Source organism: Myodes glareolus, chromosome 19, assembly GCF_982192425.1.
Source record: "Myodes glareolus chromosome 19, mMyoGla1.1, whole genome shotgun sequence".
Classification (NCBI taxonomy): Eukaryota; Metazoa; Chordata; class Mammalia; order Rodentia; family Cricetidae; genus Myodes; species Myodes glareolus.
Window position 1 is genome coordinate 64302743 of NC_142044.1, and position 12007 is coordinate 64314749.

Here is a 12007-nt window from a genome sequence, read left to right on the forward strand (position 1 = left end):
TAATGCATGCAAATCTCACATCTAACAAAGGAGAAGGTAACTTTTAGCCTATTTTGCTGCTGCTGCTGCTGCTTCTTCTTCTTCTTCTTCTTCTTCTTCTTCTTCTTCTTCTTCTTCTTCTTCTTCTTCTTCTTCTTCTTCTTCTTCTTTTTTGTATCTCTTTTTGGAACAATTGACAGAATAACCCAAACCATTTCCCTAATCATTTTCATTAACTGTCTTAGCCACTGATATCTTTTCGGCTAACTCAGAAAGTCCAATTACATCATTGATGTAAGTAATCATCATTTCTCTTATAAACAAAATCATCTGCAAGTAAATTGCTCAGTGAGGAGTGGGGTTTTCTCAAGAAACAATCACACTATACTAGGTACAGTGGGATCCTCTCACAGAGTAACCACATCGTGCCAAATACAACAGGAACAAGGCAGCAGCAAGCAGAAGGAAGCACAGCAGAAGCAAGGGGCATTCTGGGAACAATCCTGGGCTTTGCCTCTGCAGGATCCCATCATAGCTTTGCTGTCTGGTGGGCTGTGTTCCATCAGCCCCATTGCTGGCCGCAGCTCCTCTGACATGGCCACCTGCAGAGACCCCGTCTCAAAGAAAGAAAAAGGAGGGAGGGGCAGAGGGAGGAAGGAAGAAAGACAGACAGACTGAAAGGAAACCATAGCTAAAGCATCCAAGCTACACTGAACCCCAGAGGGAGGCCAGCAGTGACAGGAGACCACTCATGGCCATCTCATCTGCCTTACAGAATAGATTCCTAAACCAGTGCTCTGCCTTAAGGGGAAGCTGTTCCTGTTTTTCACTGAATAGAGAGAATTCATTTGTGTCAAGACCACGAGAAGGATCTCGTGTTCCATGACTTCCGTCTCCCCTCCCATTCATGAACTGGGGTGGCACACCTGTTGTTTGTATGCCTCCTTTTTCCCCTTGTGCTGAGAATCCATACCAGAACCCTGTACATGTGAGTTAGGCACACTACTGATGAGCTACATCTCCACCCTCCTTCTCGGAAGATGGGTGTAGAGCCTGATTCTCCTTTTGGAGCTGTCCAAAGCACGTGCTTCTTTTCTCCTCCTGCACAATGCTTCCCTCACTCCAGGCATTTCCTCCTGCATTAGGGACTCTTCATGTAACTGTGGCAACACGTGACAGAAAAGTCCGCTCTGGGTCTTCTTCAGGGTTAGTTGGTGACCATTTAGCTCTTTGTTTCTGAGACTGTGGAGGCAGAATTGCCATGGCAACAGGAATATGTGAAGGGGACATGGTTCACCCCATGGTGGTCAGGAAGCAGGGAGAGGGGTCGGGGCCAAATAACACCCCGGTCTTAGTTATTCTGTTGCAGTGAGGAGACACTAAGACCACAGAAACTCTTCTAAAGAAAATACTTGGCTGGGGTGGCTCGCTTATAGTTTCAGAGGTGCTGAAGCTGAGAGCGCCTCAAAGCCTGCCTCCACAGTGACACACTGCCTAATACTGCCACTCTCTAAGAGCTTATGGGGGACAACTACATTCACACTACCTTATATATACTCTACTTCCTGGACCCCATAAGCTTGTAACAGTATCATAGTGTAAAATGCGTTTAGTCCAATTTCTAAAGTCCCCATAGTCTATCCCAATCTCAACAGTGTTTAAAAGTTCAAAGTCTCTTCTGAGATTCATGCAATCTCTGAACTGTAATCTTCTTTAATTCCAAATCTAAAAGCAGATAACATACTTCCAACATATAATAGCATAGGATACACATTACCATTCCAAAACATAGGGAAGGGAGCAAAGTGAGAAAATACTGGACCAAAGCAAGACTCAAAACCGTCTGGGCAAACTCTAAACGCTACATCTCAGTGTCTAATGTCAAAGTGCTCATCAGATCTCCAGTTCCATCCAGCTTAGTTGACTGTAACACACTTCTCTCTTGAGCTGGTTCTGCTCTCTGTTAGCAGCGCCCCCTGCAGGTGTCCCACAGCTATCATCCCTAGCATCATGGGTTCACCAAAGCAACCCAGGCTTCAACTTCAGTTTCACACAATGGTCTCTACTACGCCTCCATTCAGGGACATTCCTGACACATGCCTGGTCTCAGGAGCTTTCTTTAGGCCCAGAGGCAAATTCCAAGACCCATTTCTTCTATCCTTAACTCTAAATTCAGAACCATGTAGCCAAAACTGCCAAGTTTTGCTGCTTACTTGTACTGAAACATGGCCCCCTTGTTCAGTTATATCTTCACCAGCTTTCTGTCCTTCCCTGCCTAAGCTTGACTGTCCTGAAACTTGTTCGATAGGCCAGGCTCGCCTCAAACTCAGAGATCGCCAGCCTCTGCCTTCCCAGTGCTGGGATTAAAGGTGTGCCACCACCACACCTTACTCTAAGCTTTGAGTTACTTTTCACAAATTGGAAACTTAGGTGGGTGAGATCTTGCCCTGAGATCACCACCCCTATACTCCATTTCTTAATCCGCTTATCTCTTTGAACACAGGACTTTACTCCATCCCACTTCCTACTGCTCGTTTTCTCAAAATTTATATTTTGTAATTTAACAGCTTGCTCCTTTTCATTTTAATCTTTATAAGCATGAACATTAGGAACCACACAAAAGAGTCTATACTAGGTTGTTTTGAGGTTTCTTCTACCAATGGAATTAATCCAAAACTCTTCACTTTAGCTCCAGGGAGACTCTTGGACAAGGGCAAAAAGCAGCTACTTTCTTCACCAAAATATCACAAGACCAGTCTCTAGGCTACATACTAACATTCTTCTCCTCTGAAACCTCTTGACCCCACAGTTCATCAAATCACACTCGGCACCACTATCTTCCATGCTTCTGTCAGGATTTCCCATTACACAGTGCTTAAAGCATTCTGCTGCTTTTATAGCCCAAACAAAAACATGGTAGACCTAGCACAGTAATACCCAACTCCTGGTACCAACTTCTGTCTTAGTTAGGGTTTATATTGCTGTGAAGAGATACCATGATCGTGGCAACTCTTATAAAGCAAATACTTCATCAGAATGGTTCACTTACAGTTTCAGAGGTTCGGTCCATTATCATCATGACAGGATCATGACGGCATGCAGGCAGACGTGGTGTTGTAGCTATAGCTGAGAATCCTACATCTTGCAGGCAACAGGAAGTCAACTGACTCATTGGGTGGTATCCTGAACATAGAAAAATCAAAGCTTGCCCCCATGACACACTTCCTCTAACAAAACCATACCCACGCCAACAAAGCCACACCTTCTAACAATGCCACTCCCTGTGAGATTATGGGATCAATTGTAGTCAAACTACCACAGTCCCCAAACTCCCAAAAAGCTGCTTTATCTAACCAAGCAGGAAGCTCTACAACCTCACAGTAATCCTTTCAGATGTTGAACCCATCAGTGGATTAAAGCATTCTTTTGGCCTCCCCAAGAACTGCTCTCACTGACACAGCTAGAGGTATGCTTCACTGCTCTCCCAGTCACAGTTAACCACCACACCAGCTCTTCACACCACACCGCCATGTGCTCCATGGAAAGAAAGTAGCACTATGGCTGTCTGCATCAAAGATTGTCCCGCCCCTGTGGCCCTTCCCCCGTATCTGTGACATCAAGAAACTAAAGGAGAAAAGATCTTGTCAAGTCTGATAAACTGTGGGTCATGTTTCGAGTAATTGAAACACTCACAGCCCTCTGGTGAGTGTGAAATGGCTTGGCTACTGTGGAAAACAGTTGCCTATTCTTCAAAAATGTCAAGATGTTACCAGCAAATTCTACTCCTGATCGTATGGTCGGGCAGTGGTGATGTGAATCTCAGCACTAGGGAGGCAGAGGCAGATGAATCTCTGTGAGCTCGAGGCCAGCCTAGTCTGCATAGTGATTTCCAGGATGGGCTCCAAAGCTACACAGAGGAAAACCAGGAAAAAGAAAAGAAAGAAAAAAGAAAGAAGGAGAAAAAGAAGAAGAAGAGAGAGAGGGGGGGAGAGGGAGAGGAAATGGAAACACATTGTCACATAAAACACAAATACTCCAGGCAAAATTATTTATACTAGCTTAAAAATATGACCAGCCCAGGTATCCACCAACTAACGATGAGTAAACAAAATGTGGTCTCTCCACACTGTAGAGTCATGCTCTCCCATAAAGACTGAATATGTGCTATAGTGTGGGGAGATTGAGACTTTGTGCTTAGTTAAGAACCGAGACATAGAGTTTGAAGAGATGGCTCAGCTGTTAAGAGTGCATACCTCTTTTTTAGAGGACCTGAGTTCAATTCCTAGCACCTATATCAGACAGTTAACAACTGCCTTAACTCTAGTAGCAGGAGACCCAGCATCTCTGACCTCCACAGGCACCTGCACTCGTACACACACACCCATATGCAAACACGCACACATGCACATAGACGTGATCAAAAAGAAAATACATTTTTTAAAAGAAGCAGCCAGGCCAGGCAGTGGTGGCATACGCCTTTAATCCCAGCACTTGGGAGGCAGAAGCAGGTGGATCTCTGTGAGTTCGAGGCCAACCTGGTCTGCAAGAGATAGTTTTAGGACAGCTAAGGCTACACAGAGAAACCCTGTCTCAAAAAAAAAAAAAAGAAGAAGAAGAAGAAGAAGAAGAAGCCAGGCACAAAGAACATGTATAGAATCATCTCATCTCTATGAAATGTCCAGGAAGGACAGATGACAGGGAGAAGATGTGTAAGTGGGTAGTGAAAATGTTATAAAGTGCTGTGGTAGTGGTTTATCCTAAAAGCCACTGAATCATGCATGCATTTAAAGAGCTAGATTCTATGGGATGTGAATTACCTGTCTATAAAACACTAGCCTGGGAGCTCGTGGTGGCCACGGGGTCCAGGCCCAGCATCACTAACCAGTAAATCAGCAAAGTGGGAACCTGATGTGGGCAGCTTGCTGTGTGACAAGCTGCCGCAATGGCGCACTCCTGCTGGCTAGGCAGCTGTCGCCTGTCTTCCAGGCCTTCGAGGATATCTACATTGAGCAGAGGAAGACCATCCGCACCATCCTGGAGTACGCAGACAAGGTCTTTACCTACATCTTCATCCTGGAGATGCTACTCAAATGGACAGCCTATGGCTTCGTCAAGTTCTTCACCAATGCCTGGTGCTGGCTGGACTTCCTCATCGTGGCTGTAGGTGTCCTGTTTTCCATTTCTTGCCCTTTCTAGCTTGAGCTGGGACTACCTGGGCTAGGTTAGCAATTAGCACATAGCTGTGGGTTTGAGGAAAACCTTATTTGAGAGTGGGACCTCTGTAGACCCAGCATTGTCCCAGAGGCTGTCCTGTTCTTCACGCTGCTGGGCCTGGCTTGTTTAGATTCAAAAAGTCCTCTGTCTTTAACCTGGACACCAGAAGTTTCCTGCTCCCAGTCAGTGGAATATCCCTTTCTGCTACTATGAGATGTGATTCTGAGATGAAAGATGAGGAGGGGTGTGGGGATGAGGTGGGGTGTGGGGATGAGGTGGGGACACAGGAATGGGGTACGGTCTGTTACTCATGTCCTTGTCCATGGGTATTTCCCAGATGTGCTGATCAAGTCACTTTTCCTGGGAAGAAGGCCTGTGGTGTTGCCATTTCTGCTGTGATCACCAAATGAGAACTTTTCCCCTCCAGGCTCTCTGGCCCTGTCCTTCATGACCGTGAGCTGCCATGTTGTATTTTCAGGTTGGAGGCAGTGGCATCGTTGACTGTTTCTCACGCCGCCAGCACTTGCTCCTCTACCTCACTAACAACAACTGCTTTCCTCTTTCCGTGTAACTAAGACTTCTCTCTTGCAGTGTTTAAAGAAAGGGTGTGTGAGGAGTGCGGGGCCAGGGCTGTGGAGAATGTACCTGGGATCTGAGAAGGGCGCAGAGATGGACGGTCTGAAGGCTGGAGACTGGGCGGGCATGTTTAGAAGAGGCTCTGTGGACGGTGTGGCAAACTGCCTGTGGAATTCCAATGGGACCTAGGGCAGATCAGTTGGGAACTCTTTCTCAGTCATGTGACAGGTGTCCAGGACTGCCCCAGCAATGACTTCTACTTTATAAACACATTCCCTTCCCACATTAATGACTGCTTTGAGAGTTGTCATTGTGCCCATCTTCTGCTTCAAGAAGTTGGCTTTATTAGTCAGGGTTCTCTAGAGGAGCAGGACTCAACAGAATGAATCCCTACAGAAAGGGGATTTATTAGAATAACTTACAGGCTACAATCCAGCTAATCCAAAAATGGCTGTCTGTGGTCCAAGAATCCATCATTGTTAGTTCATGAGGCTGGATGTCTCAACTGTCAGCATATCCCAGAATCCCAAAGAAGTAGGCGCCAATGCCAGGGAAGGAAAGGACTCGCTAGCAAGCAGGCCAAGAGCAAAGCTTCCTTCTCCCATATCCTTATCTAGGCTTCCAGCAGGAAATGTGACCCGGATTAGAGGTGATCTTCCTATCTCAAAGGTCTGGATTAGAAGTGGATCTTCCTATTCCAAATTAAGCATAAATCCCTCACAAGTGTGCCCTCTAAGTTGAGGTTTTAATTACCTCCAGATGTACTCATGTTGACAGCCAAGAACAGCCAGCACACTAGTCTTTGGGAAGATATGTAAATGGGGGAAGAGGCCAGCCTGCAACCTTTAAGTGAACCAAATATACATGGCCCCCAGGGAAGTAGACGGGTCCTTGAAGTTAATAGAAGTGCACACCTAAGCAGCTTGGATTCCAGCTTACGGGGGCAAATGTAGGATGGTACCTGGAGGTAGATGGGCTCTCTTCCTAGAGACGGGGAAGTGCACAGTAACCTTCAGGGCACCTTGACTCAGAAAGATGCCCACAGAGCCCTTCCTCTGTTGGACTCACTGAGGACTCAGACAGGTCCACTGCCATGCTCTAGCTGCCCGAGCACTGTGCCGTGAAATAAAGTTTCTATTTTCCTCCATACTCCAACTGAAACCAGTTCCCCTTTGGGCTGAGCAACTCCAGATTCAAGGATGACACAGCACACACCCCTGTCTCCTGCTCTGATGCTAAGAACGTCCACCTGCAGGTCACCACTCATCTAGCAAGTGTCTTTATATACTGGGCAGGAAGAAGGTGAAGCAATAGGACAGGCATTGCTAATTGGCTATAATCTGTCAGTTCTTCTAGCTTTGGCAATTGTTGTGGGGCCTCACATTAGCTCTGAAGACTGTCCCTATACCAGTTGTTGGTAATCAACATGAATTGAATACTATATTCTGTGTTGAATTGCCTTAGTTCATAAAGAGTCCCAGGAGGACAAGTGGACAAAGCCCCAGCCCTGGAGAGTTTGTACCAGCTTCCCCAGGAACTCTAACCTAGCTTTAGGTCAAGGTAACCCAGACTGTGATAATAGCGCTCCTACAGGACCTCTTTCCTCAGTCTGTTAATCCCTGTGTACATGTTTATTGAGTATCCATGTTGTGCAAAGCCTGCTCCGTGTTGTAAAGTATATAAAGAATATCAACCATAGCTTTTCTCTTGGAGCTAAGAAAGTGACACACAGAGAGTCATACCCTGATGTATAGGGATAACCTACTCAGTGATGATGGATTTAGAAATTCCACTTCTACAGTGTGGATGTATAATCCCAGCACTCGGGAGACAGAGGCAAGCAGTTCTCTGTGAGCTTGACGGCAGCCTGGTCTACAGAGCGAATCCCAGGACAACCAGAGCTGTCCTGGACAGTGAAATCCTATCTCAGGGGGGAAATGTGGGTGGAAAATAAGGTATTGATTAGCACCCAGATAACTAGACCTGCCACGAGTGTTTGCTGCCCACTGGAGGAGTGTGTCTCATTCTGTGGACACTAGTTTGTAGGTATCTGCAGCACCCCGTCTCACCCATGATGACTTCATGTCTGAATCACTCACCTCCATGCCTGTTACCCTAACAGATACTCATTTTTCCTTGCTGTCTCTTATGAACCCTGCTTTTATAGACCCACGAGGAAAGTCCAGACATCTTAGATCAGTTCTCTTTATTTGTAAGCCATGTGGATTCTCAGTCACATTTTATTTTTCTCAGGTCTTTGTCTACATTGGCTTTTATTTCCTGTAAAAGAATTGTATCATCTTTCTCCAGGGAACGTTCCCCCATTACTTTCAGGGTTAGTGAGCACATCCATTCCAGAACGGGAACCTCAGGCTGACCTTGGCTCTTTGGAGACGTCATCCAATATTCGCTTGCTTCTGTACCCGCAATGGCCTCAACTTTGTCTCTTTAATGCCTTTTCTTTCTTTTTTTTTCCTCTTTCTTTTTCTTCTTTTTTTAGGTTTGATTACTTTGTAAACTTGAACAAATGTTCTGGTTATGTCCTGTAGGAGTTTAACGTGGAAACCCGGGAGACTGAGAAACAGTCCAGAGGGGACCTTGCTGGCCTTGCTGAGCAGCTGAGCAGATCCCCTCTCAGTGGCAGCTTTAGGGCCAGCCTCTTAATTGGCCTCTGTACCTCCTCTACCTTCCTCCTACTGCAGTGTTATTAGTAAAGCTGCTGCCCTTCAGACCTGGGGTCCTCCTCCTTGACGCGGGGTCTCTAGACACTCAAAGTTTAGGTTTTTGCGATCTATACCCCCAAAGCTTCACAAAGTGAAGCTGCTCCAGAGGACTTTTGAACTGAGATACCTAGTTGAATGGGGTAGCTTACCTTCAGATGTCCCCTTAAGACCAGCTAACAGTTGGGCAGTTCTAGACTCCATGGGTTAAGAGTTGACTTGCAGTTTGGAGAGGTGGCTCAACAGTTAAAGTGCTTACTGCTCCGTCAGAGGATTGGAGTTCGATTTCCATCGCCCATGTGACTCCAGTTCCAGGGTAACGACAAAGCACCTCCAGCCGCACATGTGTGCACGCACATACAGGCAAACACATACTTAAAAATAAATGAATCTTTTTGTAAATTAAAGACATAGTTGGCTTTCCTGACTATAGTAGTCAAGAGACAGCTCCATATAAATTTTTATTAATCGTTATAAATAAAAGGAAAGTGATAGGTTGGCTGCTGTGTGCTAGAGAAGGGTTTTTGAGACCCTGGACTTAGGTAAAGATTAACCTCGCACCACCATCACGGAGCATGGAGAGCCTAGGAGAGCTGCACTTCCTCCCTGATTAGCTTTGAACACTGCCTAGGACTCCATAGAAGGCACCAAAGCTGAGAGGCTATGAGTATGTGCTTGCGGGCTTGCCCCTATGTTAGAATTGAATCCTTTAAGCCTACTTCCTGTCCTTTCATTGATGTTCTGCTTCTATCCTTATTAATCCTAGTTCTGAATTATAAATGTCTTCTTTAAAAAAATAAAACTTGTAGCCAGACTTGGTGGCCTTTAATCCCAACACACAAGAGGCAGAGGCAAGCAGATATTTGTGAATTCATGGGTCAGCCTGGTCTCCAGAGTAGGTTTCAGGACAGCCAGGGCCACATAGAGAAATCCTATCTATAAAATAAAATAATTTTTTTAATGTCTATGGATGTAGCTCAGTAATAAAACACTTGCCTAGCATACACAAGGCCTGGGTTTAATCTCATACAGAAAGTGTGTGTGCGCACACACACACACACACACAAACACACACACACAGAGATGCATGCAGTGGAGACAGAATTAAAACAGTCTAAGAAAGATCAAAAACAGCAGATGAAACTAAGTTGTAGGGTTTTTTTTCTCTTATCTCAATGCCTTTGGCTTTGAAACATCAATTCAAGCAGACTTAGAACTCCCACTTCCCAGTAGAGGGAATATTTTAGCCCATCCCAGAATCATGTTCTAATACAATAGAATATGGTGTGAGAAAAAGGCTGCTGTGAGAAGCCCTAAGCAGACCTTCTCAGATAGGACTGGGTAAAGTATGTCCAGGGTCCCTGAGGAGCCCTGTCTTGCTCAGGTCTAGCCCAGGCAGCTCTAGGTGTGGCTAGTACCCGGTATTAAAGGTTATCCTAATAGTAGGAGCAAGGTGAGTTTGCTCTTGGGGAACAGGGAGGTTTGACCTGAGTTTAGGCTGCGGTCCTCACTCCAGGACATCAGCTGTTCAGCTCTGGTGGTTCAGACATGCTGATCTGTTGAAATACTGCCATGTCACCTGCGTGCTGGAGCTAGGTCTCCGCAGCCTGCCCAGATAGACCAAGTACTGGCTTGGGTCAGCAGTCTGGGTCTCGTCCTGGCTTCCGAGCAACCACTGGTGGGGATTTCTGTCTACACATGGGATGACCCTCTCCCCAGTCTCTTTTAGACTATGTTAAGGAGCAGAGTAATCGAAGACTGTCCTCGAACTGGCAGAGGCCAGTGTATTTGGAGCTATTCTGGAAGGAAAGAAGGGAAATGACAAAGAGGATGGATTTGGTTCCTGTGGCCACAGAGCATCCTATGGCCATGAAGGGTGATAGTTGGGCTTAAAAGATGGAGGCTACAGTTAAGAGTAAGAGGGAATTGGGTAAGTAGTTCTCAGAGGGTCAGAGTCCCACCAAGGAGGCTGTTGGGGAAGACAGTCACCTGTGGTACTTACTGACAATGTTTTCTTTGTTAATGCACTGACTTGTCCAATTTTCAAATGGTTTCTTGTCAACCAGGATAAGAGAGCTTGTCCTTGTCGGAAATCCTAGGTGGCTGAGCTGAGGAGGGGCAGCTGGTGTGGAGTGTGTGTATTTATCTGTATTCTTTTCCATAGGTACCATTAAGTATGTCTGGCTTAATTTAATGGGAACTTCTGGGAGCCGCAGACTGTAAAGGGCGAGGGTAAGGTTCTTGTCATCTCTTCAGGCTCCTCTCCTTCCAATGGAACCTCCTCTCCCTCCCCGCAGCCTCTTCCCTTTCCAACTTGCCTGTGTGTCCTGCGCCTGCCCTTTATTCTCTCTTCCCTCTGTGTTTTTCTCTGCCTCTTTCAACCACCTTTCCTTCCAGGTCGTTTGAGTCAAGTTGAAGTAGGCTGAAGTAGGCAGCCGGTGTCACCCATTTCCTCTGCTGGGCCCCGTCTGTTAAATCAGTGGTAGGGGTTTTATTCTAACACACTGGAACCTCTCTTTTCTTTTCTTTTCTTTCTTTTTTTTCTTTTTTTCTCTTCTGTCTCCGTGTAGGTCTCTTTAGTCAGCCTTATAGCTAATGCCCTGGGCTACTCGGAACTAGGTGCCATAAAGTCCCTTAGGACCCTAAGAGCATTGAGACCCCTAAGAGCCTTATCACGATTTGAAGGGATGAGGGTAAGCTATTAAGAGCAGCCGATCCTTCTGCATGCCAATGGAAACTGTTAAAGCATGCTAGAACTGATCACATGGTGGGAATATTACCCCAGCGCGGGCTCTGTGATGCAGCCGCTGTGATGCAGCCGCTGATTTGGTCCTCCACTCTCTTCCTCGCAGCCGCCCCCTGTGCAGGGGAGCTGCATTAAGCTGCCTCATCACACTCATATTGGCCCCGCCCCCAACAACGTGCCGCTGTAGAACCTGTTAACACTGGCTCCCTTCCTTTGGCCTGGCTTACCTGTAGCACTTGGGGCGGCTTTCTGGGCTGTTGAATTTATAGGGAGAATCACCAGGTGCAAAGAAGGGGAATTACAACCCAGAAACCCACTGAAAAGCATAGGCTGAAGGCAGGCAGAATGCTGGGTAGGAGCAGCAGCCAGATGGGGTCTGTGGCCTTGAGGTCACTAAGAAAGCAGCCAAGAAGGGACTTGAAGACAGGGTGGCAGGCTTGGAACTGGGGGCAGAGCAGAATTTGGCATGACCCTGGGAGAAGAGATGCTTTTCTTTCCATTCTGATTCCTCTTATTGCACCTTGTTGTTCTCAGCCCAGTCCCATAAGGACTGGAGCCTGTCTGTAGCGAAGCTTTTCCCCTCACCCAACCCCTCCACCCATGCTCTGTGGTCCCTGTCCTCACTCCATCAGAACAGCAGACAATGCTAGGTGATTGCATATCAGCTGGTTCTGAAATTTCTTGAGACCTCCTTCCTACTTGGACAATACACTACACAAGTCCAGACAACACAGAGGTTGTCACCTGCCATATTAGAAACAAGACTTTCTCT

General features: G+C 46.4%; 1 protein-coding gene across 4 annotated transcripts in view; it reads left to right on the forward strand.

Annotated features, from left to right (window-relative positions):
- Positions 1–12007, forward strand: part of Scn8a (sodium voltage-gated channel alpha subunit 8) — a 168311-nt gene that overhangs the window by 135493 nt on the left and 20811 nt on the right. For 2 of the 4 annotated variants that reach the window (XM_085678620.2, XM_085678619.2), the window contains exons 20-21: positions 4966–5139; positions 11060–11182. In XM_085678620.2, coding sequence (XP_085534746.1) covers positions 4966–5139; positions 11060–11182 — 297 coding nt within the window. The remainder of the gene's footprint in view (positions 1–4965; positions 5140–11059; positions 11183–12007) is intronic. The other 2 variants (XM_085678622.2, XM_085678621.2) reach the window with 1 other exon arrangement.